This window comes from Hyla sarda, chromosome 1 (assembly GCF_029499605.1).
Source record: "Hyla sarda isolate aHylSar1 chromosome 1, aHylSar1.hap1, whole genome shotgun sequence".
NCBI lineage: Eukaryota > Metazoa > Chordata > Amphibia > Anura > Hylidae > Hyla > Hyla sarda.
Genome location: NC_079189.1, coordinates 181,457,724 through 181,481,683, shown reverse-complemented (window position 1 = coordinate 181,481,683; position 23,960 = coordinate 181,457,724). Strand labels below are relative to the sequence as shown.

At 41.4% G+C, this 23,960-nt stretch overlaps 1 protein-coding gene across 31 annotated transcripts in view; it reads right to left on the bottom strand.

The window, feature by feature from the left end:
• Positions 1–23,960, bottom strand: part of ANK2 (ankyrin 2) — a 634,142-nt gene that overhangs the window by 275,068 nt on the left and 335,114 nt on the right. For 8 of the 31 annotated variants that reach the window (XM_056565064.1, XM_056565055.1, XM_056565123.1 and 5 more), the window contains exon 1: positions 8,125–8,978. The exons of 3 other annotated variants lie outside the window; for them this stretch is intronic. In XM_056565064.1, coding sequence (XP_056421039.1) covers positions 8,125–8,259 — 135 coding nt within the window. In that variant the 5' untranslated portion in view covers positions 8,260–8,978. Of the gene's footprint in view, positions 1–8,124; positions 8,980–23,960 lie in introns of those variants that run through there. 20 more of the 31 variants (XM_056565223.1, XM_056565258.1, XM_056565287.1 and 17 more) reach the window with 7 other exon arrangements.

Genomic DNA, 23,960 nt, shown 5'->3' with positions numbered 1-23,960 from the left:
CATGTTGTGCTGATGCTTGCTGTTCTCGGAATGTCCGCCTGGAAATTGTGTGGGTGGACATTATGCCATGTCAACATCGCCTTAGTGTATGCAAAGTTATACTTAGATTAGTGGAAATGATAAAATAGTATTATTAAATAATGCCTTTTAGTCATCTTCCGCAGACACCCAGCAGCAACCCAGGCACAGGCCCTACAAACCCCTCCATCAGCAATAGTGGCAAGGAAGTATTTGATAACATAATTATATGCTAACTAATGACATTATCCTCATATTTGTCCAGGCATCTGTTCTTTTTGTCATGTGACATGCATGTACCGTTGGCTGTCCAGGCATGCTGGGAGTTGTAGTTTTGCAACAGCTGGAGGCCCCCTGTTTGGAAAACACTGATGTACAGGGTATGAGGGCTATGTTAGATATTGCCCCCTGCATTGCAGTCAGTGTTAAGTAAAGCAGCACAGATTACATTTTGTAATTAAAATGTGTCCTGACTCCCAGCCAAACGTCTGGCAGTGCCCCATCAAATCCAACAAGACAACATGTAAGAAAATATGGGAAAAAAAGTGTCTGAACATTTGGTAATCGTGCTCTTCCAATGAGTATGTTAGTGAGGATTTGGACTATTACAGTACAAGCTGTTCACCTATCAATTTCGAAATCAGACAGGACGCCTTTAATAATTATATTGTCTGGCTCTGCAAAAACAGACAGGCCAATCTCAAATGAAACCATGTGCACAGACATTTGGGGATGAAATGGGCAGAAAATGATTTCCTACCGAGCCCAGACTGCTTGAGGGGCAAAGGTTAAAAGATTGGCTTTCCAGGGATTTCACATTTATTCTGTCTGTAATCCAAAATTGTATTCACTCATGGATATTAATATATACTATAGACAGCAAATACAATCACATCATTACCAACAACCAACGTTTTTTACTTTACTACATTTTTGTTTAGTATTTTTTATTAAACTTGACATGTTTGACATTTTTTTAATGAAACCTGACATGACTTGACTCTTATTTGTATCTACTTTACTGAATATCTAGCAAATTTCTTGTAACATACAAACTGTCATTGACCTAAACATTCGAGGATTATATAGCCACCTATACCAACCTAATTAATTATTATGGTGGTGTTCACACATGGACTGTATCTGTCTATGTTTATAAGAATGCTTTATTAGTATGCATATACCTTTTAAGGGATATTCAGGATTTTTTTTTTCATTTGATTGTGCTACAGGAGCTGTAAATTTAGTGTAGTTCATAATATAGTGTCTGTGCCTATGTTTAGTGGCTGGTATTATGTGATCTTTGCCCTGATGTTCATTTTTAGCAGCATACAAAATGTGTTGTCTTAGCCTTTTCCCAGGTTTCAGTGCAGCTCGAGACATTACATCAGTAGACAGGTGTTGAAAGGGGTGGGAGAGCCTTCTCCACAGGGCTGCAGGGAATTGTAGTTTCAAGTACAGCATGCATGGAAGGGAGCCTAGTTGTGCTGCAAAAGGGTGTGGTGACTGATGTGTGTGAGGGAGAAAAGTGACCTCACACTTACAAATAAGGGACTCACAACAAAGCCGCTTAGTTCCAAGACAAGCACGAATCCTTCCTAACCATGTCTATTACTGTCTGGCAGGTAAGTACTAAAGCCAACTTTTGTTGGATAACCCCTTTTACATTTTATGACATGGGGGCATAGCAACATTTTTAACTTACTGCCCTAGTATAAAACCAAAATCCGCAGCATAAAATTGTACTCTGAGGATCCACCGATAACTCGACCCTATAGTGTGCCCCCAGCTGTTTTCCCCCTGTGTGCTGCTCGCAATGTCTGAGTACACTGAACAAGTCCCTGTGTGGCTGCTCATGGCAGCTGATTGCCACTGCGAGCAGCATACAAGGGGGAAAACAGATGGGGGCACACTATAGGGTCGGGTCATCGGCGGATCCACAGCGTAAAACATGCGTTCCGTGTGACCCTACCCATAAAGCGTAATCTATTAACCCTGAATACAAAGTAGCTTGAGCAAGAGCCTAAAAGTAGAGCATTGCAACTAACAGCCTGACGGTTGCCATGCTTTGTTTTTGGGCTGACAGTTGCCATGTTCTACTTCTGGGCTGAAGGTTGCCATGCTCTACTTTTGGGCTGACGGTTGCCATGCTCTACTTTTGGGCTGAAAGTTGTCATGCTCTACTTTTGGGCTGGTGGTTGCCCTGCTCTACTTCTGGGCTGGTGGTTGCCCTGCTCTACTTCTGGGCTATCAGTTGCCATGCTCTACTTTTGGGCTGGCGGTTGCCATGCTCTACTCTTGGGCTGGCAGTTGCCATGCTCTTCTTTTGGGCTGGCGGTTGCCATGCTCTACTTTTGGGCTGGCGGTTGCCATGCTCTACTCTTGGGCTGGCAGTTGCCATGCTCTTCTTTTGGGATGGCGTTTCCCATCCTCTACTTTTGGGCTGGTGGTTGCCATGCTCTACTTCTGGGCTGATGGTTGCCATGCTCTATTTTTGGACTTCAGTTTGTCTAGTAGCAGTTCCAATAATAATCCTATATTAACCTACAAAGAGACACAAAGAAAACCACTATGCATTCCATTTTACCCAGATAACTGTAATAAAAATAAAAAGGTAGTCTAATAGTAACGTCATGTAAAGTAGATACAAATAGGCTTTTTTATCTACCCTTTATTACCTGTAGATAATAATCTAGTGCAATCAGATCTTTTCTGTATGTTTTTATCTTTACATCTGAATTTTTTATGTTATTCTATTTCTCTTTCTGTATGTTGTCCGCATGAAAGCATTACTTGTTACAGCTTGTTGGTTGATGTACACTCCTATAATATACTTGAAATAATATAACTACAGGCAACATATCCTACTGTGTGTATCGCCAACAATTAATTGTAAATATTAGAAACCCTATATAGTGCATCTACATCTAAAACAGGACAAAAGGAAAACGAGAGGAGCGAAGCATCAATCAGACCCCACCCTCGGTCTCCTGTAACCAGGCCACACGATGACAGGCTGCACAGAATGACTCCTGGGAGAGCGTGTGTGCCCGAACCATAATTACAGGAACATGAAAATTTCATTTAGACTGGAGACAAAGCACAGCTGAAGTATATTCCTCTCTGTATGGAACAAGCAGCCCCAATGCCACCTGCAGATAATGGCTTTTCCTTGCAGAATTAGATTAGGGGTCAGGAATACATTTGCAAACCCCTCATTTCCTGCAAATATTTATTCCACATTTTGGTCATATAAATGGAATAATATTGAAACTACCTCGCCACACCCTATTTGCGCCATACATATAGATTGATACATGAGTTCTATTGTGTTCATGGTAGTGCTAGTTACTACACCTTAGATACAGAGCGGATCATTATGGGATTACTTGCTTCATTGAGTCACTAGTGGTTAGCTGGCTCTTGACATTCATAAGTAAATATAATCTTACCAATTCAGCTATGACATCATAACCAGGTGTCAGTAATATGAGCTAAGATAAAAGATATGACCTGGAAATGCGTCTATCATGTGTGACAAGGATCTAGGAGATTATGGCGAGTAGAATGGTGAGGGATTGGAAGCTGCATGTGATCAAAACAACAAAGCACTATTCACGACACAACAGCACACAAACCAACTCGCCATGGTTTAACACAATGCAGATCAAAATTAATAGGGATGCTCAATACATCTCACAAATCCAACAACTTTCAAAATCAGGTTTGTATGTCACAATGTGCCAGTATAATGGTCTACACTGCTTACTAGGTCTGCTAGACTGGTTACTGGCTGCCACAGACAGCATTTTAAGCAGAGCTGGATCTGGGTCATATGCCTGAGATGGCAAAAATCACGTGACAACGTGGCTGGTTGATTAAAACAGATCTATGGCAAAAGGGGTGTGGAAAGTGAGTGTATGGTATTCCCACAGACTGCATGTTATGGTCATCCATTCTCTACAGCAGTGTTTCCCAACCAGTGTGCCTCCATCTGTTGCAAAACAACGACTATAAGCATGCCCAGACAGCCCTTTGGCTGTCCGGGCATGCTGGAAGCTGTAGTTTTGCAACAGCTGGAGGCACACTGGTTGGGAAACACTGCTCTTCAGTGTATTCTACTGCCATATGGACCTAAATACAGTGGCCCAAATTTATCAATCTGTCCAAGACAAAAACTAGTGTAATGTGCCCATAATACCCAGTCCCAGCTCAGCTATCATGTTACCAGAATTTAAAGATTAAAATACTTTACCCTTCCAGTACTTTTTAGCAGCTGCATGCTACAGAGGAAATTCTTTTCTTTTTGAATTTCTTTTTTGTCTTGTCCACAGTGATAATCAAATCTGGATATTAAAAGTTTAATGTATCCATTGCTCTTCCATGGATAAATAGATGTGACAAAGATAGAAGTAGATATACCAAAGAATGTAAAAATTATTAACAGATTAAAGGTGGCCTGTGGCCAGTCATTATATAGCTTAGAATGCTTTGATCAAACACCTAGTTACAGTTTCTTAATACGTCCTTCTGTTCCTGGAATATGATGGTGTACATTTTGTCTGACCATTCAGGGAATCAGTCACAGGGGCTGGACTTAATTTTATCAAAGGAATGAATACAGGAGGTGGGCGGGATTATACAGTCAGGGGAGGAGTATAAGACAAACATGTGCCTCAATATACATCATTCACACCCCCTGACTGTATAATATCATCCATAACCTGATAGTCACTCCCATTATTATTAAGATCATGCCCATCTGACTTATACTCTGAATTGTCGGACAAACAATAAACCCTCGTACCTCAGGAAAGAAAGGGCGTATTAAGGGACTGTAAAAAGGTGTGTGATCATGGGGTTGGCTCCAGGTCCTCTTTAATGAAACTCAATACACTGTTAAGTTGTGCAAACTGGTATACTGGCAATGAACCCGCAGCAAGTTGAAACTTGGTAACATTGGTTATCCTCCAGGTAGTATTTAGTATTTGACCATGGGGAGAGCACTATTTTTTCACTTTGCTAATCCTGAACTTAAACTTAATGGGGTACTCCAGGGAAGTTAAGAAACATAAAAATACCCTAAAGCCACCACAATACCTGATCTGTGTCCTCTGTAGTTATCCCTTGGCCCCTGATGTCTCCTAAATACATTTTCCTAGTTTGCAACACAGACTACAACTCCCACAAGTCAGTGCAGCTCTGTGGAATGGCTGCCAGCCAACTGCTTTCACTATCTGTGTACATGTTCACACTGCAACTCACACACTGTACATGTCTTTTCTTTAAGACTATCCTTCCCCCAGCAATAAATCATGCTGTGCTCTGAATAGCAGAAGTCAGTGATTAGAAAAACAGCAGCTATGTGCTCAGTTGTGACTGAGAATCTTCACTGCTCTTCTATCACAGCTCACAAGCTCCTCACACAGGGAGGGGAGGGGGAGGGGAGGTGTGGCTGTACATCCAGAGCTCTAGACCAAACAGAAATCAGACAGAAATCAGGTGGTGTTTTCTTGAAGGGAGGGGGCTAGCTCTCACTGAGGAGACAAAGTGGATTTAAAAATTATGTTTTTCTCTCACTTGCTGCATGTAACTGACAGCTGAAAGAGAGAAACTGCTCTTTATAGCTAATGAATGATATTTAGACAAATACATAGGTTGGTGAGAGGGAAATGATGGACTATGGGTTTAGTTCCCCAATGTACCCCTTTAATTACATGTGATATTTTTATCTCAATGCATTGAAATACTACTGGTACTACATTGGCATATTATCTAACATACATACACGCACAGCATCATTACACACAAATTGTCAAATATTCTAAAGGTAACAAAACTGCTATTGTCCCCCCGCAACAAAAATATTAATAAATATGAATGAAATATGCATACAAAAAAAAAAAAGACTAATAGAAAGGGGAATCCTCACTTGAGACCCCCTTTATAAAAGAGAGTGGCAAGCTGATACAAACAGAACACCCTGTCCATACATTATGTGGTCAACTATTCATTTGAATAGCTGCTGCACTGAAAGTTCCCAAGAGCACAGTGAATTCCATAATTCTTACATGAAAAAAGTTTGGAACAACCAGGAATCTTTCTAGAGCAGGTCACCCCACCAAACTTAGTAATCAGGGGAAAAGAGCCTTGGTAAGAGAAGTGACCAAGAACCAGTGGTAAAAACTTCAAGTTCAATCACTGCAGCACCAATCTGAGCTTTATGGAAGATTGACCAGAAAAAAAACCTCTCAGTAAAAGATGCATCAAAGTCAATCAGGAGTTTGGGAAAATAAATATCTAAAATGACTCTCAAACTGTGAAAAACAAGATTCCCCGGTCTGATGAAATCAACATTGAAGTTTTTGGACTCAGAATAATGTCTGGAGAAAACAAGGCACTGTTCATCACCTACTCCATACCATCCCTACAGTGAAGCCTTTTGGGTGGCAGCATCATGATGTGGGAGTGGTTTTCAGCGAGTAAGACAGGGAGACTGGTCAGGGTCGGGGAAAAGCTGAATAGAGCAAAATACAAAAAAATTCTAATTGAAAACCTGATCCAGAGTGCTTTGGACTTTAAAGAGGGCTAAAGGTTCAACTTACAACAAGACAATTAATGTAAGGACACAGCCAAATAAAAACAGGATTGGCTTAGTGACAACTCTGTGAAGGTAATTGAGTGGCATAGCCAGAGCCCTGACTTGAACCCAAATAAACATCTCTAGAGAGACTTGAAAATAGCTTCCACCAATGGTTCCCGTTAACACAGGAAGCTGTCCCTTAGAATACTCTTCTAGAATACTACTTCACATCGAAGGCCAATTCTACACAACTTTTATATTGACATGTCAGTAGCTGAAAATGATCTGGGTCCTTTAGCAACTCATCAACCACAACTGTAGATCTGCATAGGGTTATAGAGATTTTCATGGAAACTTGTGCAGTTGGGAAAGAATGACATAATACTCACAATAGGGTGTCATTGAAATCTAGTGATGGGAATTTCTGAGCAACACGACAGTTATTGAAAGACTCTTCTGTGGCCTCTCCCTCCCTTTTGAAACTGATAGAATTCTGATCTCATGGAACCCTATTTATACTTTTACATGTAAATTCCTTTAAAAAAAGGCATACATAGTTATATGTATGTGGTAAACTATGTCCTTGAGAAAAGATATGCTGGTGGTAGGAAAGTGAAAAAACAAACAAACAAACAAAAAAAAATTCTGCGTTTCGGTAGTATGTCAGGTTGCCACCAAATGCTAAGATGTATAGATTGCACAAAATGTGCCTTGTATCATATTGATAATATTACACACTAAAATCCCAGCAGAGACTGGAATAGTCCCAGTAATAGTGAAGTTGTGTCCTGCAGGGAAGGCAGCATCAATAACTGACTGCTGATGCACCATCCATCTATCAACTGATCATTATGTACAGCCCTATGACCCCAAAACCACAGCCCAACCATTTCACATCTCTCCAAAGCCACAAATACCTTTCCTACGTGACACCTCTAGGAATCTGATCATGTTATAGGTTGCTGACATTTGCTTTTTTACTGGAACCTCCGTGTAAAAGCATCAGTCCAAGAAGAACCCTCCCTGCATGCTATAATAACCTTCATTTATACTTCTACCCCTGTGCAAACCCTATAGCCACACCTGTATCTGCATTACATGGTGTCTCCCTACAGCTGTTCTGCAATAGCATGGTGCCCAGCTGATATGATCAAACATGAGGAAGGTGGGGTCTGCTCAGAGGATTCACTGATGCGGGGAAACTCTGCATCTCTATAAGGGAGGTGTACATGATAAATCTAAGCTCAGCAACAGATTGGCATGCCCCATGAATATTCATATATACATGACCCTAGGAATAAAACAGGCTGGCCAGCTTAATACGTGAAAAGTGATAAGGAGTCCCTTTAATGTGACTGCAGATATGCATATCAATGAGACAGATTCTAGTATTACAGCCATGGACAGCACACAGAAATACCAGGGAGAAGGAGGATGGCACAGGCACTATATGGGATTATTATGAGCAGATTTGTCATCATGAGCTACAATGTGACTGAATAGAGGAAGTACAGGCTTCATACCTTGCGTTTTCGATCTATGCGATCCCTAGGGATCTTACGCCTTCTCCTCTCCTTTTCCCTCTCTTTCTCTTTCTCTTCAACCGTAGACAGCTCCAGCTCTCTGACTTTTTTAATAGAAGCAGCAGCATGAGCCATCTTGAGGAGGCAAGAACCAGCTTCAAGGACTCAGCTCCTACCACAGGAATAAACAATCCAGGGTTTTTTCTCTCCCACTAAGTCTGTGGCTGTCAGCCAGAACTTTCCACTGTAATCCTCCAATCCACAGATAAATTACAGCTTGTGTCCATATGCTGCAGGAGCCATCAGACGAGAGAGCATCTCAGAGCCCACTGAGCATTGAACCAGTGAAACCTAACATAGACCAGGTGTCAATGACAAGACCTAGGCAAGATTGGGGAGAAAAAAGATTAGAGGATCTGCTCTTTCACATTGGCAAGGTCCCAGATGGTCACTGACTGTGTATAAAGCGAGCTTCAGACCAGCTGACAGTCCATCCTTTAACTCCTCACCAAACCAGAAAGGTCTTCTGGGACCTTTCAATACAGCTTGCGTCCTCTGACTACAGCCAGGAAGAGGCCACCTCGGAGACGTCAGCAGGGGAGGAAGATCTTCTTTAAATTCCACAAGCACCTCACAGCAGAGTAGGAATAAAAATGGTGCAGTCTGACTTAATGACTGCTGGTGCTGCTGCTGCCGCTGCTAGGTCTGCCTCGGATTGAGCACATGACATGTTTCCTTCCCTCTCTTCTTTGGGTTTCTGTTTAATTACATTATTGCAGCTTGAAGCTGAAGCTGCACTGGCTGCGTCCGGTCCACCTGCTTCTGACCTCGCTCTATTCAAATACAAGGGTGAACAAGCAATAGCAGTTCTCTGAATATTCATATGGCTGCCATCGTAGCAAGTGGCTTACAGCAAACGTGACTCTGCATACAGTATGCAGAGAACACAAACTGGAAATTCCTGCTGGAAATATACATTCTATATTCCGGAACCCACCAGATGATCACCTGCTTTAAACCCCCACTCCTCCTTTGACACGCTCATACACGATGGAATACTTTAATACATTATGGTATAAGGTGATTTACCTGAAGAAAACCTGTCACCTGCACAGATATATCTGAATAAGGGTATCAATAAAAAGCTCTAAGCAATAAGAAACACCCCTAGCACAGATAGGATGAAATAGAGAGTAAAACGAATATAGCCTGGGATTATGCTGATGCCTCATTCCCTCAATAATAACTCTTGGAGAAAGGATTTTCAATAGCGGGAAATTATTTTATAATTACTCTTTTATAGCTATCTGTAAAAGAGAAATAAGGTGGTATTTTTTAAATGTTGAAGCTATTTTAAGCTTTTACTTTTTTAAAACTCATATAACAGGCATACACTTCTTTTTTTATTATTGTTTCTATACCCAGTATAGAAGGGTGTGTGCTTTATGACTGCTGAAAAGAATGGAAGTCAACTGACAAATGTTTCCTTCTGAGACCAAGAAGTGACAGGGAGGATGCATGCATCCAAGGAATGCTTATTCTCAATTATTGGCCCATGGAAAAGAGCCAGTGATCAGACAATGAATAGGTAAATGGTTAATTGGATCCTTTGTGTGGCCAATAAAATCATCGGTATTGACCGCATATCGCTCTGTATCAACAGGGGACATGTGTCTAACAATTATAAAGTTTAAGGGCAGCACAAAAGATCCAACATATAAAGGCTCAGTAGCGTCAATAGCTAAGATCTTTACCTATTCCGTTTTTTATTTTTTGTACATTATTATGGGGGGCTGCCATCTTGCCTATGTACAGTGGGGATCAAAAGTTTGGGCACCCCAGGTAAAAATTTGTATTAATCTCCAAATCTCCAAAAGGCATCAAATTACAGATTAAACATTTTTTTTAAAACATATTTTTATTGGTTTTCAAACAATTAAACAACAGACAGATTAGACATTATTATAATATGTCAACAAAAGTTAGATTTTATTTCCATCATTTACACTTTCAAAATAACAGAAAACAAAAAAATGGCGTCTGCAAAAGTTTGGGCACCCTGCAGAGTTAATATCTTGTACTGCCCCCTTTGGCAAGTATCACAGCTTGTAAATGCTTTTTGTAGCCAGCCAAGAGTTTTTCAATTCTTGTTTGAGGTATCTTTCCCCATTATTCCTTACAAAAGTCTACCAGTTCTTTGAGATTTCTGGGCTGTCTGTCACACATTGCTCTTTTATGGTCTATCCATAGATTTTCAATGATGTTGAGGTCAGGAGATTGAGAAGGCCATGGTAAAACTTTCAGTTTACGCCTCTTAATGTAATCCCCCGTGGATTTCGAGGTGTGTTTAGGATCATTATCCATTTGTAGAAGCCATCCTCTCTTTAACATCAGATTTTTCAAAGATGGCATCAAGTTAGCATCCAAAATTTGCTGAAATTTTATTGAATCCATTTTTCCTTCTACTTGTGAGATGTTCCCTGTGCCACTGGCTGCAATACAACCCCAAAGCATGATTGATCCACCCCCATGCTTAACAGTTGGACAGAGGTTCTTTTCATTAAATTCTGTTCCCCTTCTTCTCCAAACGTACCTTTGCTCATTCAAGGCCAAAAAGTTAAATTTTAACCTAATCGGTCCACAGAACTTGTTTCCAAAATGCATCAGGCTTGTCTATATGTTCATTTGCAAAGTTCAAAGCTGATTTTTGTGGTGAGGACGTAGAAGAGGTTTTCTTCTGATGACTCTTCTATGAAGAACATATTTGTAGAAGTATCTCTTTATAGTGGAATAGTGTACCACAACTCCAGTGTCTGACAGATCTTTCTGGAGCGATTGTGCAGTCAAATGTGGGTTTCAAATAGTTTTTCTCACAATCCTGCGAGCTGTTCTGTCTGATATTTTTCTTGGTCTTACAGATCTTGCTTTAACTTCCACTGTTCCTTATGACTGCCATTTCTTAATTACATTAAGAACAGAGGATATTGACATCTGAAAACGTTTTGCTATCTTCTTATAGCCTTCTCCAGCTTTGTGAGCATCAACTATTTTCAATTTCAGATTTCTAGACAACTGCTTAGAAGAACCCATGGTGCTGATTGTTGGGGCAAGGTCAGATGAGTCTGGGCATTTAAAACCTTTGAGATTGACATCACCTGGTCTTCTCAGATGATGATTGAGAACAATCCATGACACTGGCAGGTCTCAGCTTTGCAAAGGGGGCAGTGCATGCTATAAATTCTGCAGGGTGCCCAAACTTTTGCAGACGCCATTTTTTTTGTTTTCTGTTATTTTGAAAGTGTAAATGATGGAAATAAAATCTAACTTTTGAATGTCTAATCTGTAATTTGATGCCTTTTGGAGATTTTTCCATCTTTCCTTGGCTTCTTTATGCACATTAATACAATTTTTTACCTGGGGTGCCCAAACTTTTGATCCCCACTGTAATGCTTACATAGAAACACACCCATTTAGATGAACTGGAAAGGGGTCTCGGCATGCTCAGAGAACATTTCAGAGGTCATTCTATGGGGAGTGCACAGCTGATCTGTGAGCAACAGCAATTCTGTGTACCTTTGTTACCTATATACTGGGGTCACTATTTACTGTACTTCTGTCTGTGTTGAGAAGGAAGGCATTGCTGGGAAATCTGAACAGGAACTGAACAGAACAGGAAGTCTCAGCTTAACCTATGGCCTAGTGGGCAGAATAGAAACTTCAAGATTTCTGGATTATTTTAAAATATAGATAGTAAAACGGAAATTTTGAAACATTACGAACAATTCTTTAAAAAATTGATTAAAGGATAACTCAAAATTAACTTGTCGCCTATCCACAGGATGGCCTGAGTGCTATACTCGAGTCTTTCCGGGGCTCCTATAGAAATAAATGGTGTGTGGGCTGACTGGAGCACCAGGTCCTCCTAGCCTAAGAGCCATTACTCTTTTACGTTTCTATTGAGAGAGCCATGTTAGGACTTGTTTTTTGTGGGATCTGTTGTACTTTTAATGATATCTCTTATTTTGCAATGCCCTATATGTAAACCAAAAACATTTTGGGTAAACATCCTGTATGTGATGATAAAGTGTGACAAAGATAAAAGTGATTATTTATTTTAAATATAGTGACATGTAAAAATAACACCTGTTAACATTTAGGCTGGGTTCGCACACAAAATATTTTGGTCAGCATTTGAGTTGTTTTTATGTCAGTATTTTTTGCCAAAACCAGTGCAACTGCCATTGGGAAAAACTATAATGGAAAGATCTGCTACTTTTTCTGTGTTTTGAACCCACCCCTAATTTTGCCTAAACATAAAAAATAAAAATACAATGTGTAAACCCAGCCCTATGCTCTAGTAACAATATTGAAGACAAATCATGGATAACATGAAGTAGATGACCTTATAACTGTGTACAATATTGTGTCTATGTTCAATAATTGTGTCTATGTTCAATAATGTCAAATACAATGATGCACTGTAAAAGGAGTAGTGTGGTGAAAAATAACTTAGCCCCCTATCCACAGGGGATAAGTTATAGATCGCAGGGGGAGGGGTGCAGGGAACCCCCGCAATCTCCTGAATGGGTCTCTGGCAGTCTGCTGGAAGCGGCCGTTCCAGCTCCCGCAGGAAGCCTCCGCCGACACAACCCCTCCATGTATCTCTATGGGATACATGGAGGAGGGGTGTCGGCCGCCAGTCCGTGCGGGGTCGGCATGCCCCCTTCCAGGAAACTGCCGGGGCCCCGTTCGGGAGATTGCAGGGGACCCAGCACTTGGACCCCCCCGCGATCTATAACTAAGATAGGGGATCCTTTGGATAGGGGATAAGTTATTTTTCACAACACAACTCCTTTAATATAAAAAGTCATACTGGCCTACGATGCATTACTTTTCCTGGTACCGGGGGTCGACATGTAAGACTGCATATCTCTAAATGCTGTTCAGAAAACCAGAGTATGATTACCCTCTATAACGGTGTACAAAAAAATTTACCGTATTTTTCCCCGTATAAGATGCACTTTTTCTTCCCCAAAACTGGGGGGGGGGGAAGTTAGTGCGTCTTATACGGCAAATACACATTAAAACCTGTCCTATCGCAGCGGTCCCTGTGGCCTTCAACGGCCGGGACCCGCGGCTAATACAGGACATTATTGATCGCGGTGATGCCCTGTATTAACCCTTCAGACGCGGCGATCAAAGCTGACCGCCGCGTCTGAAGCGAAAGTGACACTAATCCGGCTGCTCAGTCGGGCTGTTTGGGACCGCCGCGGTGAAATCGCGGTGTGTTCCAAACAGCTTACAGGACACCGGAAGGGACCTTACCTGCCTCCTCAGTGTCTGCTACGTGCCGGGATCCCCTGTATGGCCGGCGCTCTCCTTCGTCGTCATCACGTCATCGCGCACGCCGTCCCATCATCCAATAGGAGCGGTGTGCATAGCGACGTGATGGTGGCGACGGAGAGCGAGGATACCCGGCAGCAGAGACGGGGACACAGCGACAGCGATGGAGGGCGACATCCAGGGCAGCGGTGACGGGTCCGGAGCGGCGGGGACACGTGAGTATTACCTCCTATACCAGTGGTCTTAAACCTGCAGACCTCCAGATGTAGCAAAACTACAACTCCTGGCATGCCCGGACAGCCAACGGCTTATATGGCGAAAAATACGGTAATAAAAAATCTGTCTCTAATAAGTACAAAGAAAAATTCTGTGCACATTATGGTAAATTTAGCTAATGGTGTGTTACAAACTAGAATAGTTCCTTACACCCAATAAACTGATCCATGCTGGTACCTCAGGTTTTTCAGTACAGAACATCTTTTTTAGAGGTCTCCATAAATGTTACTAATCACTTATATTAAGCGTGGTAAATAGATTCTATTGTTAGTATTGGAAAAAAATATGGTGGTGAAACATCTCTACAGCCCAGAAAATCCATAGCCTGCTTATCCCCCTAGTGTTCAGATTAAGGCATACATTTTACTGAATTTGGGTGTGTTCCCACATTTATGTTTATGCCGTTCTTGAAGTCAAAGCCAGGAATGGATTATCAATGGAGGACACATATTAAGAAAAGACAGTGATCTTGTCTTCTTTTCAATTCCACAATAAACATGGCATCTAAAAACCTGAACATGTGACTACACCCTTTCTGTTCTGCTGTCTGAAGCCAATGAAGAAAGGTGAGCAGCTCTTATGAGAATATTGTTGAGGTTAAGAAATACGGCTGGATAAAGAGAAAGAAAGAGAGCACACACACGGAAATAATTATTTTTGTATATGCATTGGTAGAAATCTTTTTATCTAAAATAATTGCTGAAATCCGGTGTTCTCCTCACCTGTCAGATCCTGGAGCTGGTGTGTGAGGCCCCAGGGACCTGACAGCTTCTCTTTAATCATTTTCCATACAGGATATACCTACATTACTGTCCTACTACCTATAATGGCGAGCACCTTGTGCAATGTTTGCTTAAAATTGTGGTATTTCCATTCGAAAATGAATATACATTATAAAAATGCCAAATGTTTGGAAGCATACGTGTGCTGCAATTGTTTGACTATAGCTAGCTCCTCTCTATCCTGCACATGGCCTTCATCCAAACAATATGTCTATGCGTGTTCAGCACATGTAGGTGCATACACACCCACAAACCTTATTGTACAATAAATGAGTATATAAAGTAGATTATTGCCATATAATTATCCACGGATATGCATCAGATGCTGGAAAACTGTTTTCACAGAGAACTTCAGAGAACCAAGCAGACTAATACCACGATTCAGCTATCCCCCTACAAACATGATGCAGGACTTGGCTATGTGTTGGATGTTTATTTCAATAAGGAGGTTGAGATAAGCAGCCCAATCCTTGTTTTTGCTAAAAGCTAATGTCGGGGGTTAGTTGGGTTGTTCTCGCATTAGATTGTGGATCATGTTTTCATACATGGGCATCCATAGAAGCATATGGTTGCCAGTTGACCAAAACAATATAAAAATATCAGTCCTATCTGGCTTAGCAATATACGTGACCATGAAATGACCCACCATATGGTATCCAAAGACAAACACAAATCAGCAGCCTACAGCTCAAATCGGACTGTTGGAAAGTCTTTTACTTTGTAAGGTGATACCTATATCTTTTTATAGAAGCAAACGTACTAGTTACAAATAGTAGATGGATTGCCTGGGCCTAAATATCTAGATTCAATTCACATTGATAAGTGAATAAACTGAATTTTGTTGTGTAAGAAAATATGTAAAATCAATAGAATGAACTGGTAAAAATGTCTCCCTGCAGCCTGGGTACACTTATTTAATTCTCTGCAGGGTGGGTTGTGGCTGCACATGAATTGAGATGACAGAATGGCTGGGCTGGCCAGCTGACAGAATATTAATAGTGGGCCCCCTATGTCAGCGGGCCTGCTGCTTCATATACATTTTTCATCTCCACGAGAAGAAGAGGAACAGTGGTGCCCCCAGCAGGTAGATGCCTGCAAGAAAAGAATTATCGCTTCACCAAAAATAACAGCACGGGACATTAAGCAGTAAAAAGTTTATTTAATATCAAGACATTTTTTACATAGGATAATAATACGTAATGCTCATTTCCAATCACTGTTCAGAGTTTTACGCAGTACAGTTCTAAAGATGTCCATCAAGTTCAAAGGGAGAAGATGTTACTCCAGTGAAGGGGTATGGGTAACCTTAGACAAGAATTCTACCCTTCTACATAGTATTGTTCTGTTTTATGAATTTATCTAAGCCTGTTCTAAAGCTCTTAGCTGTTTTTGTTGTGACCAGTTCCTGAGGTAGACTGTTCCACAGATTTACAGTTTTTATGGTAAAGAAGGTTCTTCACCTCTGGAAATTGGACCTTTTTTCTTTTTTTTTCTCTACCAGATGAAGGGTGTGCCCTCGTGTCTTTATAGAGAGTTTTACAAGGAACAATTTTTACTGTATCTTTTGTGCAGACCATTTATATAGACCTTAGACCTGTCTGAAGGTTTTTAGGGAATAAAGTGAGAGCATGGCTGGATGGAACTTTTGACCCTTAATCTGTACATGCATCTCATTAGTTCATTGACCCCTCAGTCCCCAGAGCAATATATGGAAATTAGGAAGGAAGGGCTGACACCACTTCTCCCTCATGGATCCACTTCTGGCTTTGGTTAAAAAAATACAGTGACAGTTTTCTAATAAAAAAAAAACTAATGGAAATGAAGCATTACAAATCACATAAAAAAGCTTTGCCGTGGTTGGGAACAGTAAAAATATACAGATAATTTAATATAATAAAGAGAAGGTGTCATTTCAGGAAACTTTTCACTCTGTCTCTACATTCTCTAAAGATGGAACTAATGATTCTAATTGTTCAATTTATTTGGATGCCAATCCTTCTACTCAGTTTACTGTTGGTATTTTATAAGGCCAGATTAAAGGAGTTTTTTTGTGCCCTGCTTCTCTAACTAGCATTGATCAGCTGTTATTGCCAGAAAAATCACAGTCAGCCATTAATTTCCCTGCAGTGGCCACTGAAGGTGAAATGTAGCATTACAAGAAGTTATAGCCATCTTTATCACATATAGTTAGGTCTGCTGGGTGTTTACCACCATACAGAGTAGATCCATGTCTGGCTCATACATATAATATAGTTGGACAGGGTTTGTGTTCATGAAACAACACTTTTAGTCTATGTTTCCACTTGTCTTTTTGGGACGTTTTGCCCCCCAAAAAACACCAAAACGGCTAAATGGTGTTTTTCCATGGGAAAAATGCAGTGGCCAGATGTTAGCAGAAAGTTAATAGGTAAAATATCAAACCCACTTTGCGCTTTTTTTTTCTTCTTTTTTTCACTTTTCCTTTGACCCCGGTGTTTTGCTGTGAACTGGCAGTTTTGCAAAATCGCAGCATGCTGATACTATGGTGTTTTTCTAAGCAGGGAAGTAGGTATGCATAGCATAGCTGCTCTGGAAAATGTCCCTGCATAGATCGTGACTCAACTGTGCTCATGGCTACAGAGCTGGGAGCACAGCTGGGAGCACAGCTCATATATCTACTGCCCAGCAAGAATTTACAGTGAACCTGCAATGTGTATACAGTATACACATTGCTGGTTCCCTTAAACCCCTGCTGAGCTGAGAGCTATGCATCAGCCCAGCAAGGAAAGAGTTAACTTAGGTTAACCCTTTTGTGTGGTATACAATATATACAGCAATCTATAGATAGCTGTGTTGTCAGAACCCATAGGGTTAATCTGTTCTAAGAGTCTTTTGTTTATCAGGTTGCTGTGGCTATGCCTAGCTCTAGTCTGGTCAGCTAACCTTGTTTAGTTCACCTGTGTAACTGCCTATTTAAACCTGCAATGTGCCTTCAGACCTTGCCCGTGAAAGAGGTTTCTCCAGTAGCTAGTGTTATTACCTGTATTCCTGACTTTTTGGCTTGGCATTCTGACCTTTCTACTGTATTTGCGACTTGGCATCTTTGATATTTCCTGGTTCAGACTCGGATAGTTGACTTTGACTATTGTGTGTGTTTGTTTAGTATTATTTCCGTTAGTTGTGTGTTTCCTGACTGTATCCAGACTTGTGTCTGTTTTTGTAGTTTATTTGGTTGACGGTGACTTCCATCACATATTTAGGAAGAAAGCATCACCCTGGTTGTCAATCCGCTATTTAGGGCAGAAAGGCAAGTAGGTAGGGTCAGAGGAGTGGGTGAGAATAGGGCTGCACTCCTTCCCTGCCCAGATGTGCATACAGTGTATACAGAAGATGAGGTCCACTTTCCTCCCTCGCTCCTGTCCCGACTGGCTCTATGTAGCTTTCCCCCCTAGTGATGACATCATTAGGGGGTGGAGCTACAGACGGGAGCCAGGGTGGCAAGTCTGAGGCTCTGTTCACATAGTACGTTTTGTATAATGTGAAAAGACCCTTTTGGCAGTGTCTCCAAATACAGTACATTTTTGGTGCTCTCCGCTAGGGAGAGATGCAATGTCTTCCCAGACAGGGAGCCTCCAATTGTTGCCAAACTACAACTCCCAGCATGCCCAGACAGCATTTGGCTATCTGGGCATGCTGGGAGTTTTAGCTTAGCAACAGCTGGAGTCTCCCTGTCTGGGAAGACACTGCCAAAAGGGTCTGTTCACATTATGCAAAATGTACAATGTGAACAGAGCCTCAGACTTACCACCCTGGGTCCCGTCTGTAGCCCCCCCCCCCCACCCTTAATGACATCATCGCTATGTGCGGAGCTACACGGACCTGGCTGGGATAGGAGCAATGGAGGTAGTGGACCTCGTCTTCTGTATACAGTATATACAGCCATCTATAGATAGCTGTGTATCCTGTATACTACCCAAAGAGTCTTTAGGAGCAGGCAGTCCTGTCAGTATAGTGAAGGGATTACTGGCTCCTGTATACACGGGTACACTATGCACCCCTGAATACTATACAGCCTGGGGAGGTGAGTAGTGATCCTATACATCACTCCTCACCTACTTACACTCTGTGGACCGGGTGCTAAGCATCCTACCCACGGAATGGTACCCTGAAGGCAGTGAAAAAACTGCTGCAGGATACAAAATTGGCTAATTCCAAACATCAGAAAAAAATGTCAAAATGCAGGAATAAGCTGTGGCCATTTTTCTAGTGTTCTAAAAAGAAAAAAAAAAGGTATCCATGGTATGATCATTCTGGGCATATGTCTGAGTAATGGATGAAATAGGGCAAGAAAGATTGACTCTAAAGTGAAAATTCTGTTTGGCTGCCTGGAAAGCTTATTTTTTAGGAAGATGTACTATTCTTGATAGTTCAGAAATCATTGCTTTTGATGTAGAACAAGCACTTTGTGTAACAGAGACTCAGTGGTCCGTGGGCGACGTGTAGAAAATGTGGGAAGATAACGTGGATAAAGCAATCTGGAGAGTACTTTATTAACTGGAAATTGTTCCAACAAAACTAAATATAAAAACCAATTGACAACGGGAGGCAAAGCAAGAAAGCAAAGCTGTCCATCTCTAGAAATGTAAGTATAGTTAAAGAGTACATGTGGTCTCGTAGTGCCATGGTTCTAACCATGTTTTTAGTTTCTTGCTCTGCCACTAGTTCAACTATTTGGTTGACTATGCACTTTTCAGTTATAAGATGGGTGGGAACTTGTTGTAAACGGGGTGTAAATGCTAGGCTACTGTGCACAACTCACATCACAATATGGTCAGAGGAGGATGTCAAGGATCATTCTGACAAACAGGCTTTGTACAGTCATGTAGTGGTGTGGGGAATGTTTTGTTTGCACAGACTGGGTCTTTTGATACCTGTGAATGAACAGTAGAGATTATCAAAATAACTGCGGCCAAACAAGTTAATCCCTTCATGACAGCTGTTTATCCTGTGGCAGGGTACACAACTAGAGATGAGCGAACTTACAGTAAATTTGATTCGTCACAAACTTCTCGGCTTGGCAGTTGATGACTTTTCCTGCATAAATTAGTTCAGCTTTCAGGTGCTCCCGTGGGCTGGAAAAGGTGGATACTCTTTCCTAGGACTGTATCCACCTTTTCCAGCCCACCGGAGCACCGGAAAGCTGAACTAATTCATGCAGGAAAAGTCAGCAACCGCCGAGCCGAGAAGTTTGTGACGAATTGAATTTACTGTAAGTTCGCTCATCTCTATACACAACTGCAAGGAGCTATCCTGTCTACATGGGCCAATATTCCTGCGGCATCAAGCAAGTCTTTTCCAGGCCTCCAGGCAGACTGTTCACCAGCTTCCAACTTTGGAGCAACCGTAGAGAAGAACTCCACATACAGCTCTCTCTGGCAGAGCTGCAACTAGCAAATCCCCCTCAGCTGGTGAAACAGGTTGCATTTAAGGCCAACAAAAGGCAGCCTGGATTGTGGGGAATGACCCCCACCCTGCACATGGTCATTCCCAGTAAGAGCCGTCCCGGATTTGCCTTCCAGCCATACTACGGCCATAGTGTCAGTCTGCATCGCAGCATAGACACTAAATAAATACCGGCTCATACTTCCCCAAGGCCAGGAGCCTTGGTGACAGATATTGTCCATCCACCACGACGCCTTTCACCTTCTCACAATATATACTGTATATACCTTCAGCCTTGCCATAAATATAGATCATAGTATCAACGGGTTATTGTCTTCATATAAATGACATGGTAACTTGTTTCTATGACAACCAGCTCTTTTATGGAGGAGTCTCTATCCAGTAAAATGGTTGATTCCATATATGTTTTCACAGAGAAACACTGAAAAGAATCTGAACTTTTCATAGCAAAGCAATATAAAGGTGGACTCTTATACAAACTGAATTGTTAAAAGGTGTAATCCGGCAGAAGTTTTTTTTTTTGTTTGTTTGTTTGTTATCTAATGTTGCCCAGGCTGTCTGTAAAAAAAAAAAAAAAAAAAGAATAAATAAATAAAGCTGTACATACCTTCAGCACTCCACCTCTGCCTTTGGTAATGCCGCTCCTGGTCTCCATTGCTCTCCTCTTCCTGGTGCTAGGGTCCAATACTTCAACTGCCGCTCAGCCAATAACTCGAGTCATTACTACACTCGAGGCAGTGGGGGAGCACAGAAGGTATGTACAGCTTTATTTTTTATGACAGACAACCTGGGCTTCTTTAAAAAAAAAAAAAAAAAACTTCTGCCGAATAACCCCTTGAATACACATCATTACTGTCAATTATCTACATAGATATAGGATGTGCTCATTAAATCCATAGAATTAAAGGTCTCAAGCCAGTCACCTTCTAGCCCTGGTTACAAAATAAGGGTTAAAAACTAAGTCACAAAACATATAAAGGCTACATCATTGAGTCTACACAGCTATATTCCTTTCTTTGGTCACTGGAGAGAGAAAGATGTGCTACAGAACCTACTATTGAGAGTGTTTGACAGCATGCAATCGAGACATAGAGGGAAATTTATCAATAGTGGAGAAGATGCCTATAGCAATCAGATTCCAGATTTCATTTTTCAGGGGCCATTATTACCCTTTACCTCACCAGGACATATGAGTATGATGATCCCACTCTCCGCCAGGTAGCCCCCGGTATCAATAGCAGAGGCCACAGCTTAGAGGTTATATACTCTTTAACCCCTTCCCGACCCATGACATACATGTACGTCATGACTGGGAAGGTTTTCCCGACCTATGGCGTACACGTACCTCATGCAAATACTGGCCGCTACTCGCATCATCCCGCCGCGCCAGGTAAGATGGTGGCTATCACTGATAGCAAGCCATCTTGCCTGGGGACCTAGGGTGATTTTGTCCCCCCAACCCCCCTCCCCCCCCTCACAGCGATCGCTCCTATCAGCTAGTCAAATCTGACTAGCTGATGGCAGCGTTTCGCACAGAAAAATCCTGAGCAGCGCAGTTTGTGTGTCCCGATCACAGGGATCGGGACACACACACTGCTCTGCTAGGAGACCCCAGTGTCCCTTACCTGTCCCCCTTTCCCCGGTGTCCCTTACCCGTCCCGAGCTGTTTAGTTGTACATCAGCTCCCCCTAGTGTCCAAAACCTGTTACTGCATGTTTTGTGCACTAGACACTAGGGGGGGGGGGAGCTGTTGTACAGAAGTAAAAAAATACAGAAGTGAGATTTCAAACATAGAGAAATTATTTTTTTTTCCAATTTTTCACAATATTTTTGAGTTTTTCACAATACATGTATCAACAAAAATTTACCACTAATATAAAGTATAATATGTCTCGACAATCATCACTTTGCCAGGTAAAAGCAGTCCAAAGTTATTACCACTTAAAGAGACACATGTCAGATTTGAAAAAACGGACTAGGTCCTGAAGGCCAAAACTAGCTGGATCATGCAGGGGTTAAATCCTATGATTAAAGTTGATTGTGGAACCTAAAGTAGAAAAATTAAGGGGTTGGGGGAGCTGAAATGACGACCATGCTTTCAGATCTGTTTCTGCACAGCATTGGGCAGTGTTAGCAATCTAACAACTGCAGGTAATACAATGTTATTACAAAGTACAATTGGTCTCACAAAGAACAAGCCCTTATTTCAGTCTATAGATGGAATATTTTAACCCCTTAAGGACTCAGCCCATTTTGGCCTTAAGGACTCAGACAATTTACCGTAATTTTTACGTTTTCATTTTTTCCTCCTCGCCTTCTAAAAATCATAACTCTTTTATATTTTCATCCACAGACTAGTATGAGGGCTTGTTTTTTGCGCGACCAGTTGTCCTTTGTAATGACATCACTCATTATATCATAAAATGTATGGCGCAACCAAAAAAACGAAAAACGCAATTTTGCTAATTTTGGAAGGTTTCGTTTTCACAATGTACAATTTATGGTAAAAATGACATGTGTTCTTTATTCTGAGGGTTAATACGATTAAAATGATACCCATTATTATATACTTTTATATTATTGTTGCGCTTAAAAAAATCACAAACTTTTTAACCAAATTAGTACGTTTATAATCCCTTTATTTTGATGACCTCTAACTTTTTTATTTTTCCGTATAAGCGGCGGTATGGGGGCTAATTTTTTGCGCCATGATCTGTACTTTTTTTTGATACCACATTTGCATATAAAAAACTTTTAATACATTTTTTATAATTATTTTTTTAATAAAATGTATTAAAAAAGTAGGAATTTTGGCCTTTTTTTTTTTTCGTTCACGCCGTTCACCGTACGGGATCATTAACATTTTATTTTAATAGTTCGGACATTTACGCACGCAGCGATACCAAATATGTCTATAAAAATTTTTTTACGCTTTTTGGGGGTAAAATAGGAAAAAACGGACGTTTTACTTTTTTATTGGGGGAGGGGATTTTTAAATTATTTTTTACTTTTACTTTTACATTTTGTAAAAAAATTTTTTACACTTGAATAGTCCCCATAGGGGACTATTAATAGCAATACCATGATTGCTAATACTGATCTGTTCTATGTATAGGACATAGAACAGATCAGTATTATCGGTGATCTTCTGCTCTGGTCTGCTCGATCACAGACCAGAGCAGGAGACGCCGGGAGCCGGACGGAGGAAGGTGAGGGGACCTCCGTGCGGCATTATGAATGATCGGATCCCCGCAGCAGCGCTGCGGGCGATCCGATCATTCATTCAAATCGCGAACTGCCGCAGATGCCGGGATCTGTATTGATCCCGGCACGAGATCGCGGGTGTCGGCCATTGCCGGCGGGTCCCTGGCTGCGATCAGCAGCCGGGATCAGCCGCGCATGACACGGGCATCGCTCCGATGCCCGCGGTTATGCACAGGACGTAAATGTACGTCCTGGTGCGTTAAGTACCACCTCACCAGGACGTACATTTACGTCCTGCGTCCTTAAGGGGTTAAATTATGGATTTTAAAATGTGAAGAAGGAAAAAATTTTACAAAAAATTTCTGCCTCATTAAGGGGTAAAAATGAAATCTGGAATTTGATTGGTTGCTATGGGCCACTGATTCGCTGATCCTCTGCACAAAGTTTCATAAATCTCCCCCACTGAGTAAACATGTAAACGTGGGCCATGTGGACCATCAACACAATCCTGTGTTATCTGCATCAAGAAGTTAGCGGCAGATTCCTTAAAGGGGTATTCCAGTAATTTTGTTTTATTTGACTATGCTACAGGGCTGTAAAGTTAGTGTAGTTCATAATATAGTGTCTGTTCCTGTGTTTCATGGTGGTCTCGCAATTTTACTGTGATTTTTGGCCAAATGTTTATTTTTAACAGCATACAAAATGTATGTTGCCTCAGGTTTTCCCAGGATGAAGTGTGACCCGTGACATTACATCCCTAGTTAGGTGTTCAGAGGGAGCCTGTCTTTG